Source organism: Sinohyriopsis cumingii, chromosome 5 (genome assembly GCF_028554795.1).
Source record: "Sinohyriopsis cumingii isolate HCF-2022 chromosome 5, ASM2855479v2, whole genome shotgun sequence".
In the NCBI taxonomy this organism is placed as follows: domain Eukaryota; kingdom Metazoa; phylum Mollusca; class Bivalvia; order Unionida; family Unionidae; genus Sinohyriopsis; species Sinohyriopsis cumingii.
The window spans coordinates 63714541-63733876 of NC_142965.1; the positions used below are offsets into that span (position 1 = coordinate 63714541).

Here is a 19336-nt window from a genome sequence, read left to right on the forward strand (position 1 = left end):
AAATATTTAAACACGTTCTCGGCATGAGAAAAAAAAAAAACGAAGTTCAGATATACTTCCCACATCTGACCCTGAATCTAATGTTACCACCCGGAAACTAAAGGTTAGAGGCAAAGTTCAAAAGGAATGCGCCAGAACAAGTTAACGAGGACATATCATTTAAAACACTATATTGTTTTCTTATGCGTGCGGGCTGACTGAAATTTAAATTACAATCAGCTAGCAGTTAAAAATTGACTTTAGTGTCTTGGTGCCTATGTCAATGCTAACATGAACACGCTTTGAATAAATATTAATGTCTTGCGGTTTATTGATGCATTAATGAAATGCAATAGACATTTACCACACTTGTGATGAGCTGCACTGGAATCAGTAGGAATCACACATGATCAATTTAGTTTAATCAAACTTTTACCAGCTTGTCAAGAAATGCATGTATGATCTACATGTATGAAAATATAAGTTACACGATATTTGGCGTTAAGTTCCATTCTTCCTTATATCAAAATTATAACTTCGTATCGATATAGGTCTAACAGGTACTGGGTGACACTCAAATGCAAAATGAATTTTGAATCATATTTTGTACTAGTTTCCAAATGTTACGTGCTGCGAACGTTGTCCATTAGGTCCATAAACAATTGACCACTATGTGGGGAAAAAAAAGAGACATAATAAAATATCCAATATCATGGAAATATGGTTTTATTCTAGTTCTCCTATGATGCGTTAAATATCATCAGAAGATTTTGTTAAACAAGAAGGCGCATGGATCATATGACTTAATTTGACGAAATCGAATTGAAGAACTGTTTATATGATTATGCAACCACAACGATGCAACAGTTGCGTTTCAGGAACTAAATATAGAAAATCATTACCTCTAAACGACACACACATAAGGGTATCGAGGAAACACATGCAAGTCATAACGTAACTTAGTCATAAAACAACCGACTATTTAAAAGTTACAAGTTCCATCATATGCAAAATATTTAGAATATTTAGAAAAAAGATAATACCAATGTTCACTTAATTATTTAATTAAATTGTATTCATGCTCAATTATATGTCATTCAACACTGACGAGAATAAGTCGGCGTTTAATGCGAATGTTTGTTTAATACAAAAAAGGGTTAGTAAGACGGAGATTTTTTTCTGCTAACAAGAGAAGGGGAATATCAACACCTTGTTTTATAATAAGAGGTTTTGCTGAATACGACACATTGACTTTAGAACCTAATAACAATGATGACTGAATACGACACACTGACCTGAGAACTTAATAGCAATGATGACTGAATACGACACACTGACCTCATCACCTAATGAGGCTGAATACGACACAATGACAGTATAACCTAATAACAATGATGGCTGAATAAGACACACTGACCTTATAACCTAAGACCAATGATGAATGAATACGACACACTGACCTTAGAACCAAATAACAATGATGGCTGAAAAAATCTCTCTGAGATTATAACCTTAAACAAATGATGACTGAATACGACACAATGACCTTAGAATCTAATAGCAATGATGACTGAATAAGACACGTTGACCTTAGAACCTAATAGCAATGATGACAGAATACAACACACTGACCTTATAACCTAATGAGACTGGAGAAAAGCACCGACATAATAACCTAATAACCTAATAAGAATGATGACTGAATACGACACTCTGACCTTATACCCTAAGAGCAATGATGACTGAATACGACACACTGACCTTAGAACCTTACAACAATAATGGCTCAATAAGACACATTGACGTTGTACCCTAAAAATAATGATGACTGAATACGACACACTGACCGTAGAACATAATAGCAATGACTTAATAGGGCACACTGACCTTAGAACCATATATCAATGATGACAGAATACGATACACTGACCGTAGAACCAAATAACAATGATGACTGAATACGACACAATGACTTTAGAAACTAATAGCAATGATGACAGAATACGACGCACTTATATCCTAATGAGGCTAAAAACGACACACTGATCTTATAACTTAATGACAATGATGGCTTAATAAGACACACTGACCCTAGAACCTAATAGTAATTATGGCTGAATACGACGTACTGACCTTGGAACCTAATAACACTGATGGCTGAAGAGAACATGCTGACCTTAGGACCAAATTATAATGATGGCTGAAGATGACACATTGGCCATAGAACCTAATAGCGATGATGGTTGAAATGCGACACGCTTGCCTTACAACATAAAATAAATGATGGCTAAATACATGCTGACCTTAGAACCTAATAGCAATGATGGCAGAAATACGACACACGGGCCTTATAACCTAATAGCAATGATGGCTGAAATGCGAAACGCATGCCTTACAACCTAAAAGAAATGATGGCTGAAGACGACAACCCGGCCTTATAACATAATATCAATTATGGGTACATACGGCACACTGACCATGGAACCTAAAAGCATTTATGAACAAATACGACAAACTGATCTAATAACCTAATATCAATTATGGGTGAATACGTCACGGTGACCCTATACCTTTATGACAGTGGTGACTGGATACGACACACGGACATCTGAACTTAATAATAATGTTGGCTAAATACGACAAACTGGCATAAAAACACAATAACGATGATGGCTAAATACGAAACACAGACATCAGAACTTGATAACAATGATGGCTGAATACGACCCACAGACATTACAACTTGATACAAAAGATGGCGGAATACGAAACCCAGACAGTAGAACTTGATAAAAAAAAGATAACTGCTGAATACGATACGCATACATCAGAACTTATTAAACACGATGAATGAATACGACATATTGGTCTTATAACACAATAAAAATGATGGCTGAATACCACACCCAGATATCAGAACTTACTAACTGAATTTGACAAACTGACCTTATAACAATAAGAATGATGACTGAATAGGACTTAACCTCTAATGTCAGCAAAGTTATACATTGTAATAGGTGAGGCAGAGCAGTGAATGAATCACATTTAAACTACCTTATTCAATGCCTAACTCAACAAAGACAACCATGCACCTGTGTGTTTTGCAATTTGCCAAACACGTTACTTGCATAGAAACACACTACATGTGTCTTTCATTTCAAGTCTGTATGAATCAAAGTTGCAGCGTTAATGTAAACTGACGTTAATAAATTTGTAGGAAAGTTTTACAAACTTTTGATAGGTTCTTTATTACAGATCAAGATTTTATTTGCGTACAGAATACTAAAGTAAATTAAGAAAATCCTAAACCAATCATACTCAGCTTTAACAGTAACATTTCTCAGCACGAAGGGTTAAAATTGGCTACAACTTAAATAAATGTGTACCGACAATTTTCAATTTTTCACCAAGATTAATTAAAACTAAGATAAAAAGCCTCAAATTGGCGAAGTCTCAAACACGCATGTTTTAAACATTTTGACTAGACGTTCTTCTTATAATTTTTCAGAAGTAAAACTGCTATTTTATTTCTTTTTCTTATTGTGATCAGAGATTTATTGTATTTGCACAGGTATCACTATGTAATGGTTAGTGTTTAAAATCGTAGCATATTCCTATCTAGGTTTTGTATCTTTTGAGTTAAAATGGATCGCATTTGCAAATTAAAGTTTAGTGAGTGGCAAAAGTCCATACAAAAAGACAACTTACCGTCCCTTGCCATATTAGAGAAGAGGAATATGTTGACCAGGGCTGCTCCGTAACCGTGACCAAACAAAGTGACCCTGTCCTTGTCCCCACCGAAAGCAGCAATGTTGTCTTTTATCCAGGAAAAAATTGCCAGAAGGTCAAGTAGAGCATAATTTCCAGCTGCAGACGCATCACCCGTGCTTAAGAATCCTGCAAAAATAAACACCATATACATTATAATGGCTTTAGGTTGGCAACAATAAGCACACACTCATGCACGGAGGGAAATGGATTTCATTATAATTGCTGAATGATTTCAATCAGTAAGATCGTTTATACCTGAAACTTTTTGGAATATGTAACATATATAAACTTTTGTTTGCAGTTCCGAAGTGTTTTATATGTTAAATGACATTGAAACCAGCATTATTCAATCATGCATATGGCCATATGGCAAGAAAAGGATTGTTCAGCCTGTTTTTAATTGTATATTAGTGTTGCCAATTAAACAGCATCGGCATGTTTTAATTTTATACGTCAATACATATACCTTACACATTATAATCCTAAGGTGACATTTGCAGGTCTCAAACGTTTTTTTATCTCACATGATGCCAGGCTAAAGATTTATATATAACTTGTTAATAAACTCGTACTTAGGCTGTAAACGATGTATAAGCAAACCCCATTTGTACAATATTATATTTTGTTATGTTCATTGACAAAACTTACTTTCTTGTCTCCAGTGAATTATATGCTCCATACATTTTTTCCCATAGGTCGTGACAATTGCTACATTCAGTCTACTAAAAATCAATGAACATGTGTCTTGAACAGACACTGATATTGGAAAAGTGTTTGGAGGCAGAATTTAATGTTCTGAACCTTTGAAGTAGACTGACTGGGTTCGGAACAAATAAAACGTTTCGATCAGGATAATATTACATTTTGATTTGAACAAAACACAACGTTTCGATCAGGGTTATATTGCAATAGCGGAATAATACTATCTTTTTCTCATGCTTGGTAAAAACTTTTCATTAGAACAAACCTTCAGGAGGAAAAAAAAGACAGATTATTACACAGAAACAAAAATGCATGCACGTACCAAAATATAAACTTATATTCGGATATGTGTTAAAGCCAATTTCATCAATCTTGGCTAGGATGTTGGATCACATTTCATTTTTTATGAATCTGGTTTACTAAAATTGAGCCAGACTAAGACAATAAAAACCATTATGGTATTTAAAATAAAAACATTATTAAGGTAGAGGAATAATGTAAATAGTTTCCGTTCATTCATCCGAATATTGTGCATCTTCTATGTCACACCATCCATTCTATTGATAAAGACACCTTTACTAGGTACGCATCCTCTTCGAATCTGAGGCAAAATGTGCAATATGTCTTTACACTAACACCAATAATGTCAAACAACACATTTCCGATGTATGTCGCTTAAAACATGTACTGCAAGACGAATATGTGACATATTAACATCTCATCTAAATTAAACCCGTAAATATTAAACCGCCAATTTCTTTCAGTTAATAAAATATAGTTTCATAGCAAATACCATCAAAGTTAATTATTAAGCAGACCTACCTAATACCCCTAGTCTGTAGTTCACAGTGACCACAATGACTCCTCCATAGCTAGCGAGGACACTTCCATCATAAGCATTTCCGGTTCCTATTTCATAGGATTCCCCATGTATGAATATCATAACGGGCATCAGCTTTGTATCGTTCCAATCTGAAATTCAAATCAAACTTGTTCAAAATTACTATTAATGTATGTTACAATAGTTATTCCAGAAAGTCTCATTTGCCGTACTTTACGGTTATCTTTACAATACCTTAAACGCTTTCATTGAAAATAATATGAAGAAAGAATAAAATGTTGATATAATAATTTTGGTAAATATCTTCTCTTAAAATTAATTCATGTCGACACGTAGTTACCACCGATCCTTTGTACAATTACAATAATATGGTAAAAATAGAAACTTGTATAAACATGAAATGAAACATGAAAAGTAGGAAAGTGCAATAATGAGTAAAGTATAGTACATCCAGTCTAAACCATTGCATGGATATACATACACGCCGATAATCAGCTGCGGCTGATCTCTTGACAATAACATTTATCATTGACATAAATGATTAAACGTAGCTCGTATCCACGCCGTGTCAATTAATTAATTCCAGCGAAAACCTATAAGGCAAATTCCATTTGCGCTGCAAGATTTCTTGCTGGCAACAAATTGTAGAATATGTAACTTCTCCACGTGGCGGGCTCCTTTGACTATAACCGCTTGGAAATGTCTAGAGTGTTCGACCAATTGTATGTATTATTGGCTTCAATAGCTAGATGATTTTTTCTGGAAAAGAACGTATGTGTACATTCTTCCGATGACAATTGTCAGTTGTTGTTGTTTTTGTTGTTGCTTTGGGTTGAACGCCATTTTAGCGCATGATAGCGAAAGTATAAATAGCGGAGGATGAACTTGGGAAAAGCCCCGGTAAGAACCACTAACCAACAAGAAGCTACTGACAAGCTTTCTCGCCTATCATCTTTGGCCGAGTCGAGACTCGAACCCACGATAATTGATAATGTGCAATAAAATATATTTTTATTTAAAAAAAAAAAAACTACATCATGCATGTAATTGCGCTTAGATTGTTGATAGCACCTTAAAGGCAAATCACATTATTGGGCATTCAGATTCCCTGCCTAAAAGTAAGTCATACTACATACATCACATTACGTCAGGTCTCGTTCATTTTTGTAACAATTTGTTTAGGTTTTGTCATTGTATACAATCTTTTTAATGCATATAAACATATTTTGAAGGACGAATCACTGTTGCCGGCGAGGTGCAAGAGACAAAAAGATAAATAACAAACTTGAGGACAAGAAAAATGAAAATCTCAGACACAAAAGGTAGCGTATATTTCATTTGTATTTTTGCAATGAGTAGACGAGCCGTAACAAATATTTGAGCTAATTGGAATGTTGATTAGTCAATGGGAGCATCAGATGCGATAGAATAATGCTTTTAATTTTACGATTATGATGTTAGTAAGTAAATTAATACTAAAACAGGTTGTACTCCTATAACTAAACATTAACTGATGCAGAGAGAGAGAGAGAGAGAGAGAGAGGTGGGGTACAGACGGAACCGTAGAAACATTCTCGTGATTTGAAAGCTATAATGAGAACTTGCACATATTTGTTACTTATCCCAGCTATATCATAGATAACTGTTTTTCTCACACGCTTGCCTTTATATATATATATATATATATATATATATATATATATATATATATATATATATATATAAAGTATCCTAACGTCGTACTGATTTGCAAATTCGTGCAAAAATATGTTTGTTTCAAAGATTTCAATAAATAAAACATGAACACTATTGTGTTTATATCTCCGTTTTAAGCTAAAGTACAGTTTAACCTGCATGCATCTGTGTAATTGCAATGTAAATAAAAAAACACTTCACTGCATAACATTTCTCTCTCTCTCTCTCTCTCTCTCTCTCTCCCTCTCTCTCTCTGTATCTATCTATCTATCTATCTATCTATCTATCTATCTATCTATCTCAGGAACAGAAAAGAAAACTCATAGATGCAAAAGCATTCAATACACCTTGCAAGTAGAATAATATAATACAGAATACAACCGTAATATTAAACCATGCAGCCATTGCTTGCAGTTTTGAATTTTTGGTAGTGATAATAGGATTCTTGATTTTATAAAAGCCACAAAATCGAGGATTTATTTAGTCAAGATACAAAGTCAACGCGAAAATAAAACTACTGTGATTTCTAAATAGAGAAAACCGTTGAACTAAATTCAAATATGACCCGATATTCATTTTATAGCAAGCAATGTAGATTTAATTGTGAGCATACATTGCGACGGATGTTCGCATGACTGCAAACAAGAATCGAGTACACATGATAGTTGTACTGCATTTTTTTTTCGTTGTACAGTACCGATGTTGATCAAAGAACATTTCGCAAGTGTTGCCCTGCACATTTAAGAAATAGTAAGGCATAACTTCGTTACAGGGAAAATTGACATTATTCATAAATTTATTGTCAAAAATAGATATTGATGATCAATATTAAAAGGTTAGGTTAGATGGCAAGAAGGAATTTATCCCATACTACTACTACTATTACTACTACTGCTAATAATAATAATAATAAGAAGAAGAAGAAGATGAAGAAGAAGAAGAAGAAGAAGAAAAAGAAGAAGAAGAAGTACAAGTAGAAGAAGAAGCAGAGGTAAAAGAGGATGAAGATGTTTCGTTACTACTATAACGAGTATTTCTATTATAATAAATATTATAACAACATGCATACACCTGTCGCACTGATTACGATATGGATGAAAGTTACATGTAATAAAGATAAATACAGTTATTTATTGATTTTAATAAACGTGTTGGTTTCGCTTCTTTCTCTTACTTCATTTAAGACCATATAGTTGTAAAAGTATTACTTAGTTTATACGCTAGTACGAAAGAGACGAAAAGTTAACCTTGGATAATACTGATAGTCACTGTTGATTTTGTTTTGCCATACATGCTGAGGAAGGAGACAACCAAAATTAGCCAACTTGCAAGCTACAACAAAAAATCTAACAGTACGGTATACATGTGGTTAAAACATTTTAATTTCTGAACATATTGTGCATTTGTCATTTCACTTAGTTATTAACAAAATATTATTCCAACCCAGATTTATATATTTTCTGAAAATGTTTCTCGATATGTATCATTGCATACATATCTCCATGATTATTTTCGTGCACTCTGCATACAACGTACTGAAGATATCATACCGTTAAGAAAGCGGTGTCATAATATTTGAGACGTAGATTCACGACAGGACACGACCACATTTAATTATTTTTCTTGTTTTTAGACTGTGCTTCGCATCAGTTCATACGTGTATGTCTTGATCTGCACATGCTGATCCCACTGATTCATTCCATACAGACTGGTCTTACTCTGTCAATATCTTTTAAGACTAATGAGCTTCAGAACCTGATGTTCGCTATTCTTGACACGTGTAGGAAATTACTTTCCGTTTATCAATATTACATGGGAACGCATTGCATTTCACAAAAGGTTTTTTTATAAGCTACAAATAGATTAGAATGGTATTAGTTTCATCGACGTTTCAGCATCTACCGAGACACAATATCCCGGAATCGTCTACGATCGTTTGATTAAAAGATGGGGGGGGGGTCATGATCAACGCACGCACTAAAAAGGTAGTAGCGATGCCAACTCACCTGCAGCGATATGCATTGGAAATGATAAAAGTGTCAAACGCATGAGTCGCAAAGACGGTTAGTAAACGATTGCTCCATTGTACTCACATGATGAAAGTAATTTTATGATGTTTACAATTTGGCTATCAAACTGATCACAAATTTACACCAACGCAATTAAATAATTCGCGTGTGGATCAGTGTGCATGTATTTGTGCATGTCTGTGTCTGTGTGTGTGTGCGTGTATGTGTGTGTGTTTCGGAATTGTAATGTGGCTTTAAAGGTAGACCTGAGACCCCCTTATCACTTAACTCTAAATTATTAAATATCATTATTTATGTAGTATCTGAAAATTTCTACCCTATGCGATCAACGGATGGCGAGATATTTATTTTAAATGTACGTGTCATGAATATTCTCCGTAAATCAAGTAAAACTTCGGCAGGTTCCGTGATCTCAGGCAGTGTGACGTCACAAGAGGAACCCGACATTGTAAGGAACCATTGTTGTACCGTTGTCAAGCGTGAAGCGTCTCTGTATTGTATTCTGACTGCGTGTATTTCTGGTTATGGGAAAGAGGTGTATCGTTGGTGGATGTAGCAATACACCAAAAGATGGTGTTTCATTGCACTTGTTTCCTTCGGACATTAAATATAAAGGACTTTGGTCCCGGTTTGTGCGGCTGACAAGAGCGGAGTGGAAAGAGCCTTCAAAACATGCCACAATCTGTAGTGAGCATTTTCAACCCGATTCTTTTGGGCCCAATCAGAGCTTGATGGCTACGTTTGGAATAAAGAGAAAAGCTACTCTTCTCCATGACGCAGTACCATCCATTATGCCACGAGCAAAGCGTGCTCACATCCCTGATGTGGATGAAAGCCACCCACCCACCACAACCAATAGTTCAGGCCAGACACCCAAGTGACCGAGATCGGCATACAAGAAGAGGGAGAGAGAACGGGTAATATATTATCTCTAACTTTTGCAAATTGTCTTCTTTTTATTTAATTGCTTTATGAATGATTCTTTTTCATGTTAGTGTACATGTGTGAGTGTGAGTGTGTGTGTGTGTGAGAGAGAGAGAGAGAGAGAGAGAATAGGCTGTCACACATTCGTATGAACAGGTTTCATTGGTGTAATAGTGAGGTGGAAAATATTTTATATAAATGTATGTAATAGTTTCTTCATGTAAAGTTTCACATGACAATTGCATCAGTATTATGCTAGGCAGTATAACATCAGCTAAATTTATCTTTCAGACATTACAGGATGTTATGGCTACAAGTTCAGTAGCAGAAGATGAGGCAGAGAATGGAACTGCTTTTTCTGACCCAGATATGGTAGGTTTCACTTAGCAAGATTGTAAGCACTGCAGAGCATTCAATAATCAGGAAGAAATAGATGTTTTTAAAAAATTGGGTATTAATTTTTTTACCTACAAATATTGAATTTGATTAATGCAAATATGTGACAAAATTGTCACACACTTAAATAATGTGTACATTTCTGTTAAATCATTATCCCACCCATGTGATTTGGTACTATTGTACTTTTTTCTACAATGATGCATGTCCTAAAGTTGACAGATTGTTATTTGAATATTAAGTTATCTAAGGATTTTTCCTTAAATAAAGTTTTGGGTAAAATGTCATAAAAGTAATATATAGAAATACACAACTTGAAAATATAGTAACTTCTATTGCATTATAAACCCAGTGTCACAGTCTAGCAGTGGTAGAAAGGAGGTTGGGTGGGTGGGCAGGATATCTGCTTGGTTGAAATTAGGCTGTAGTCATCCATGGCAGTTGCTATACTTGATTCTTTATAAAATTTTCCAGACATATGATGCCTGTGACTCAAGAGTGAAAATAGTAACAACTGGTTGTCAGACGTCACTCAGACCAAAGAGAAAATCTGCTAGGACCCAGTACAGTGGACCAAGGAAAGTTGACAAAGGTAATGGAGATGACTGATGGCCTAGATCTTAAATTGACCACAATGTGGCCCAGCAGTGTTGATTCAAACCTTTAGTTGTATGAAAGCCTGACTTTATACCAAAAAGGCATCACTTTAAGCTCATTGCTCACTGTAATCCGACTTAATGGATATTCTTTTATAACTAATTAATTTCCACATGTGTGCATAACAATTATAATACCAACAGCAATATATATATATATATATATATATATATATATACAGTTCGAGTATAAGTAAATATTTTTATATTCTTCTCAGGTTTACAGGTTCTGTTTAAACCCAAAGTAAGGTTCTGCGGTACCCACACTGATAACCCTAATAACACGGATGAACCACATCACACAACAGTTACTGTGGATGACTTGAATACCTCTTCGACATCCGAGTCCAGTGAAATAGCAGTCAACCTCAGCGATTCAATGGACTCCTCCTATGCTGCTACCAGTTCATGAAATTCATCGTGGCAGAGCAGCTTTAATGAGGATCAGGGGCAAGTACAATGATGCCTATGTAATACAATCACCAGCCCACCTTTAGTATTGGCAACATCTAGCTATATTATAAAAATGGCCTCGATATTGAGGTTCATTTATATGAAATGTGTCAAGATCAGTCCTGAATGATTTAATTTTACAACAGATGTGGTTTTCTTGTACAGGGGACTGTCGTTTTAACAATTTCAAAATCCTAGAGAGAAAAGGAAGCATAGTTCAGCATTTATGTCATGGACTAATAATGAATTTTTAGTATTTCTATTTTTATTTGCAATTTCCCTTGCTGTACATGAAGTCCGTATCATACAAGAAATGTTTATTTTTCTTACAGATAAAGGTCAACTCATCAAGAAAAGAAGTTTTTAGTAGCAGAGAGTGCTCTCCTAAGCCTGTTTAGTATGTGTATTAACTGTGGAAATGAAGCTCAAGGAAATATTAATCACAGAATGGGAACTTTCATTAATATTGTCTAGAAATGTGACTTTTGTAACCACAAAAGATCATGGAATAGCCAGCCCTTCGTTGGATCCATTCCAGCTGGAAACCTACAGCTTTCAGCTGCTATTTTGTTTGCTGGAGCCATTCCGTCACAAGCCATGAGGATTTTTGAATTCCTAAAAATGGCCCATACCAACATGGACACTTTCTATATGCACCAAAGGTACTATCTCCAGCCAACAATTACACATTTTTGGAAGCAAAAGCAAGAGAGTTACTTTGAGGAAGTGAGGCTTGGTGGTGGTGGTATTGTTGTAGTTGGAGATGGTCGTGCTGACTCACCTGGTCATTCTGCCAAATTTGGAATTTATTCTACTGTGGATGTCAATACTGGGAAAGTAGTCAATATGGAAATTGTGCAGGTAATCAGCTTTACCAATATATTATCATATACAGGGTCTATTTCAATAGGGTAGATGGTGAATGTTATAATAAAGTAGTCAGGCAAAAGTATATAATTTGTTCAGTCTTCAAAAGAACTTATTATTCCTCAACATATTTATGTTTTATTTTGGGAGCTTTGGGAGCTAGTGTTGGACTTGTAATGCCATGATTGCGGATTCATTACCAGCCACTGTCAACTGCCTCGGCGTGTCATTGGGGAAGTGAATTACCTCTAGTTTCCTCTGCATGTTATAGCGAAAGTTTTAAATGGTTTTTAAATTAACAAAATCTGGTTTTTCTTACAGAGCAATGAAGTCCATAGCAGTTATCATATGGAGTTAGAGGGCCTTAAGCGCACAAATGATATTTTACAGGAGAATGGAATTCACATTGAGTCCATCATCACAGACAGGTACACACAAGTCAGCAAGTGGGTGAAGGAGAATTTATCTGACTGCACCCACTACTATGACATTTGGCACTGTGCTAAGGGTAAATATATTTCATTTTTATTAATGGCAATATTTGGAGATTATGTACTTGAACATTTGACAAATTTAGACAACTTGATATATAAAAGGGGGGTAAAGAAAATAAAATCACCCGTTTGTTCATTGTTCAGGTGACAATAGAACCAAAATCAAACATTGTAAATCAAGCAAAACTGCCCCAATTTGTTGTTCAAAAAGTCACTTTTTTTTACCAGGCTTTAAGGAGAAGATAAACTTGCTGGCCAAGAAGAAAGAATGCCATGATTTAAAATTTTGGACCAAGAGTGTGACCAATCACATGTGCTGGGTGGCAGCATCAACCCCTGATGGTAACAAATCTGAGATGCTGGAAAAGTGGCGTTCAATTGTGAACAATATTCAGAATATACATGATGGACATGGAGACCTCTTCCCAAAATGTTTACATGATAAACTAGTGGGATGTGAAAACAAGAAGAAATGGCTTAAGCCAGGTATGACCTAATTTCCTGCTGTTTCAGGGAATATCAATAGTTTGTGGCAGTTGGATATTTATTTAAATTTAAAGGGACATTTCTGTCATTGAAAATTACAGAACTTGCCAGATACAGAATAAAGCCTTGAAATCCAGATAGTATCTCCAGTATATCTGCAAGATTATTCAATAATGTTCAGGTTGAGATTAAGTGTTTGTAGATTTGTCAACGTATACAAGTTAACATTATATAGGTGAACAATTAAGTAAATAACAAATTTCTTCCTCAGGTTCTCTTGCAGTTGCCAGATTTTGTGATTTGGTTCACAGTCGCCAAGTGACAAAGGACATACAACAGCTGTCACCACTGCACCAAACTTTTGAGCTGGAATGCCTCCACAGTGTGTTGAATCATTTTGCCCCAAAGCTTATTGGGTTTTCCTACTATGGCACAATTTGCAGGTATTTTGTCCATTCTTTCTTCATAATTGGTTTGAGGTGTTTGAAAATATATAAGTAAAAAGGCGATATAAGTTCATGAAGCAAATTTTAATATGGAAGCAATGTGTAGAGTAAAAGAACATGAAATATATTTTTTCGAAAAAAATAAGGTGTATAAAAATGTTTGAAGAATTACATTACAGAATATATTTTCTGTTTTCATGTCAGAGCATTTTTGGCCGCATTGCATTTTGAAGAGAACAACCGAAAACCACAAGCAACAACATCAAATGGACAACTGCGTTACCAGATTACCTTCCCGAAGTACAAATGTGCGGAATACTCTGTAAAAGAAGTCAAAGTGGAAAATACTTTTTGTAAGTTTTGCACTTATTATTATATTGACTTTTCTATACAGCATTTAAGAAGTATTATAAATGGATCGTGGAAGCTGTTTCTTTAACAAATATGAATACAAAGTCATACATTTCAACAACTACAAAGTACTATCGAAATTCCATCAATTGGTTGAAATGCCTTCAGGTCCAGTGTTCTGGTTTATTGATATTCGAGATAAATTTTATTTTCAAAATATGACCAATGAAATTTATTTCTTCCTTTTTGGTATAAATATAGTAGCTGAATTGGGCAACAAATGAATGCTTTCCAACAATTGATCAACTAATTATAACATTTCATTCATTTTAGGCTATGTTGATAGTCTGATGGAAGTGGCCGAGGTACTCGCAGAGAACATCAAAATGAATGAAGAATCAGGCTTGCAGTTGCCAAGAGACATCCTGCCGCCTCCACTGTGTGCACAGTACCAGCGTCCTGAAAAAGAGCTGGCTGTGTCTTCACACATGTCTCGATATTCAAAAGCTAGTTAGGCCATTTGAATCCAACATAGGTATCAGATGGGAAAGCGAGTCTTATTTTGTGGACAGCACATGCTGGCAGTGGAATTCTGATTTCTTTGCCCAAGAAACCCCAACACCATCGAACAAACTGTCGATATGCCACGTACCGCCTCCTCCTGAAAAGTGATTAAAAACTATATATATATATATATATATATATATATATATATATATATATATATATATATATATATATATATATATATATATATACTTGAAATTAAGAAAATACAATTACACATACTAATTATAATTTATTCAATTATTCATTTTAATATTGAGATATTTGCAGTTAATATTTCCAATTGTTTATGTTCAAAACTAAGTCAGGATACAGTTACAAATTAATGAGCAGAAATAATATCGTATAAATATGTGTCAGGGTGAAGATGTTATTTAACTCTGAAATATTGACTATGTAATAATATGTACTTACTCATTGCTGTCTTCCATGTGTTGATCATATTGCTGTCTGTACTGGTAATATGCTGTCTCGAGTACGTAACGGTCCAGACAAACTGATGGGAACCCAGGATGGTCAGTTATACATTGCAATGCTTCATTAAAGCCAGTGATTTTGTTATAAGTTTTAGAAATTTCATGGCAGCACTCAGATTCCTTTGCTGTGGGCATAACTTGACACTGTGCACAAAGACACCTGTATAATAATACAAATTCCAGGCAAGTTAATTCAGGCATGTCTTGCTAATGTAAAAAGTATTTATTAAATTAAATATGTATTACAACCAAAACACATGCAAGAATCAGCAATATTGCCAAAAGAGTGTACCATATCAGGAAGTCCGAGTTTCGTTTAATATATCCCTCCACATCTGAGATATTCAAATAGTATTATCAAATGTGCCAAAATATAGCTGATAAAACTTTATGCTTCCAAGCAAGTCACCTTGAAAGTCTTATGATATTTCTAGACAAATGACAGGGTATATCAAAACGACTGCCTAGGCATAATTGTGCGAATCGAGGGTATATACCTATATTCATACGAATATTGAAAATAAAGCAAGAATTGTATTTATTCACATTTCTGTTCAATGTTATACATGTACAAATGAAATGATATAACGGGGGAAAAAGTCAAATGGACCTATCAGAGAAATAAGCCTCAGTATCACAGAAACAAGACCGATCCTACTTACCATTCGGTATTGTTCAGCCTGTTGCCGACATCTCGTTCAATTTCTTCCCTCTCTTCCTCTAATGCCGACTGTTCACTTGTATATGGTTCAAAACGATAAGGTTCGACTCCTTTTTCACTAATCTCTTCTTGACTTTCATCAAACGAAGAGGAAGAATATTCCAATTCTGGTTCATGTTCGCTCTGACTGTCACAACGAGTAGCCATGTAGCTAGCCAACTGCAGAGTCTTCTTGTGACGTCACAAGCTCGCGCGTGCGTATGGGGTTGTTTACGTAAAGTCGCTCGGTTGTTTCCGTAGAAGTCGCGTTTTGGTGATAATAAAATGGTCATATCTCCCAATCCAGTGAACGAATGTATGTCCTGTCTTCGCAGCGTACTTGAAATGTCCATTTAAATAAGATTACCGAAAGCAGTATATAGCATTCAGGTCTACCTTTAATAATTTCAGACATATCGTTACGATGTATGCAGTGTGGCTGTTTATAGTGATGTCTTGCACAGGGGCATCATGCCACAGACATGTCATGACCCACCCAGTAACATTATCGTGACACTAGGCCGAGCAGTCCTAAAATAAATGTGTTAATGCTGAGTGCCATGTGATGCAGCTGTTGGTAACTTTTTAATAAATCTTTAGTATGATTCTGCCGTGTCTAGAAGCCACGACCTCCTGCAATAAAGCAACGCCATTTTAACAATATGCTTCGACGTTTCCAAAATTGATTTTGTTACTTTTGGATCAGGTGTAATACTATTGAGGAATGAGCGAACGATTGAACCTAATCAACGCAGTATTCGGCCATTGATTTATTGTTTCGTGGCCGTGGTATCGTTACAACGCATTGTTCAACGCACATGATGGTAGATTAAAGGCTGCGGCCGTTACGTATAAAATGTAACTGTGTCGTTTCCATGTAACTATGAAATAAAGCAGCAGTACAAATAAACTATACTGTCTCCATTCTTTACGGTTTAGCGAAACAAAAGTAGCAATATATATTAAAAGTATGTCACAGGTGAGTCAATCAATAGTTACAATATATACAGCAAGCGTATTCCAGCTGAGTCAATCAGTATCTGCAATATATATATATATATATATATATATATATATATATATATATATATATATGTGTGTGTGTGTGTGTGTGTGTGTGTGTGTGTCACACATTATATAAGTGCATTACAGCTGAGTCAACATAATCTCTTAATTACGTATTATTAATTAAATTGTTTAAGTAGCTAGTTTAACATTCATTACAGTCAAAATTATGTCTGAGAACGATGGATAAATCAGACATTAATTAGCCGTGACTGAGGCGGAATAAATCAGCAGCGTCTTCTGATGCAATAAGACTTCAGACATGCCAAAGCACACAAAATTCAAGCCCGAATGTATAAATAGTCAAAACAGCAGCCACATTCTTACAAGTCAACCCGCAGTTATTAAAATATCTTATTAATGACGCCACACTCTGAAAGGCTGTAGGAGCCTTATATATTTTAATATAGAACACCCACCCACCCAGCTCGTAATGTAAACTGTATCAATCCCCACAAAAAGGGTGTTAGCGAAAATCAAATTCTCTTCATTTTCGCACGATACTATTCATTAATTTGACAAAGTGCAAAATAATTTGAAACATTATATGTACAATCTAAACTTGCAAAACGTACCTGTCCCACAAATTTGAACAATTCGAAACTGATTTACTTATCGATGTAGTAATTCAGCCGTTAATTGAATTATCACACAATGATGAAGGAAATCCATGCAAGCTGCGTTTTGTAAGTATATATAAGGAAACATTTCCCCAAGGAAGTGCATTATAGTGGCACGTGCCGTGAATAAAAAACAAACGTACATTTCCTCTGTGTAAAAAATTCGTTGGAATATTGCACGTAAATGTGTTCAGATCCAAAGAAAATAGCGCATACTTTACGAATGTTCAGATTGCACTACTCACGTTATCATCGAATAAAAATAAAGAGTGTCCTGAAGTGCGTATAATACGGTTGCCTCGTATATTACAGCCCTCAATGTACAAACTAGTTGGGCATGTTTACGTCTGAAGAAAAGGACCAATGTATCACAGCGATCTTGACCTTCGGTAATGGATGCTGGTTTGATCTAAACTTACTGTGTATTAAGCATTGTGTTCTTATTATACATAATATGAACATGTCCTCTGGCTCTAACTCCCAAAATATCTAGGTTTTTTTTATTACCCTCATTGTAACCCACCAACCACGTTTGCTGAAGGGACCTTATATGTACCAAAGTTAAGTCTTCAAAACATATTTTATCGCCCACAGTGGCATTGACATTTTATCTTTAGCTGCACGAATCAATAGGCTTCTTCCATGTTTGAAGTTCAAGCTTTTTAAAAACGTTTGTCAGGGTGTACAGGCATAAGTAAAGTTAGTGTAATGTAATAAGCCAAAGGAGTCTCGTTGCCGAATTAATTCAACCCTGGCGAGAATCCTGTTATAAGTCAGTTGTATTGCTCCTATTTCCAAGGACTTCTCGACAACACTCGTTGTCTACTGAAACGTCCAATGCATTCAGACTATACATAATTTTCCTCCAATCAATGCATGAGCACTAAATATCAAAATTACACACTTACAACACAACTGCATGCCAAATCTCACAACTGCGTGGTTTATCCTTATTACATTTCCATAACGTAGGACCAGCATTTCACTCCGTACAAATATACAACTCAAACAACAAATACAGGGAACTATTTATCCTACTCTGCGCTAAGTCGGTCGAATAATGATTTTAAGCCTCATTTCGCATGTAACGTTACACCATATTTACCATCATATCCACATTAAAGGTATATGGCGATAACGGAACAGTCCCTTCCAAATTATTCCATTGTACTATTTATCAGTCCCTATTATAAACACTTCACATGGATACACGCATTCAATCCACCCAGTTAGATTTTAATAAGGACTACTTGGCTCCATCGACACTTAAGCGGCTCTGGCCTGAACTCACTACGAAATGAAACCATGAAATCACGAAATCGCATCAACTCTGTGGCGTTTGCTCCTAGCAACTGGCTAAATATTCTGGCTGAACAATATCTCCCAACACCGACTTACAGTGTATTAAAGTTGGGTCAATCAATAGTTTGTATATATATAATCTAATAAATCTTACATTGGAGAGATATATACCAATGGCGCTTATTCTACATTTATTAGGATACAAAGCAAACTCCAAAATATATTTTATTTTATTGCCAATAAACTTAATCTACAAACATTTAACCCCAGAATCCTGTAGGTTTCTTACTGACACAATGTTTATGTCATCCATAAACTTTGATGAAGGTGCATGGTCAAACACTGATGTTATTGCAGACACCGCTTTAAGCTTCCAGTCTTAAATACATGAGCTTTAATCCCATATCGACAGGCTTCTTCTTTGCTACTTTTAATGTAACTGACATTGTGGGGATACACAGTTTTCTTTTCTTACTTATATTAGTCGTAACCTTTTAACTTGTTAACCCTACAAC

At 35.2% G+C, this 19336-nt stretch overlaps 3 protein-coding genes across 8 annotated transcripts in view; 1 reads left to right on the top strand and 2 right to left on the bottom strand.

Moving 5' to 3' along the window:
- Positions 1 to 19336, bottom strand: part of LOC149799319 (neuroligin-4, X-linked-like) — a 417548-nt gene that overhangs the window by 4781 nt on the left and 393431 nt on the right. For all 4 annotated transcript variants that reach the window (XM_089958629.1, XM_089958630.1, XM_089958627.1 and 1 more), the window contains exons 2-3: positions 5275 to 5424; positions 3688 to 3876 (exon numbers count right to left, since the gene is read on the bottom strand). In XM_089958629.1, the coding sequence (XP_089814755.1) occupies positions 3688 to 3876; positions 5275 to 5424 (339 nt within the window). The remainder of the gene's footprint in view (positions 1 to 3687; positions 3877 to 5274; positions 5425 to 19336) is intronic.
- On the top strand, positions 9399 to 14606 carry LOC149799320 (uncharacterized). Of its 3 annotated transcripts, XM_089958625.1 has the most exons (7): positions 9399 to 9935; positions 10234 to 10314; positions 12636 to 12822; positions 13037 to 13294; positions 13566 to 13737; positions 13945 to 14093; positions 14425 to 14606. In XM_089958625.1, exons 2-7 carry the CDS (start codon positions 10249 to 10251, stop codon positions 14604 to 14606), a joined length of 1014 nt encoding a protein of 337 aa, XP_089814751.1. In that variant the 5' UTR covers positions 9399 to 9935; positions 10234 to 10248. The 3 variants fall into 3 exon arrangements, with proteins under 3 accessions (XP_089814751.1, XP_089814750.1, XP_089814749.1); XM_089958624.1 differs by lacking the exon at positions 9399 to 9935 and having other exon boundaries at positions 9983 to 10314; XM_089958623.1 differs by lacking the exons at positions 9399 to 9935; positions 10234 to 10314 and adding an exon at positions 11893 to 12308.
- On the bottom strand, positions 14599 to 16169 carry LOC149799321 (uncharacterized). Its single transcript, XM_089958626.1, has 3 exons — positions 15797 to 16169; positions 15073 to 15294; positions 14599 to 14752 (listed from the first exon to the last, which is right to left on the bottom strand). Exons 1-3 carry the CDS (start codon positions 16000 to 16002, stop codon positions 14599 to 14601), a joined length of 582 nt encoding a protein of 193 aa, XP_089814752.1. The 5' UTR covers positions 16003 to 16169.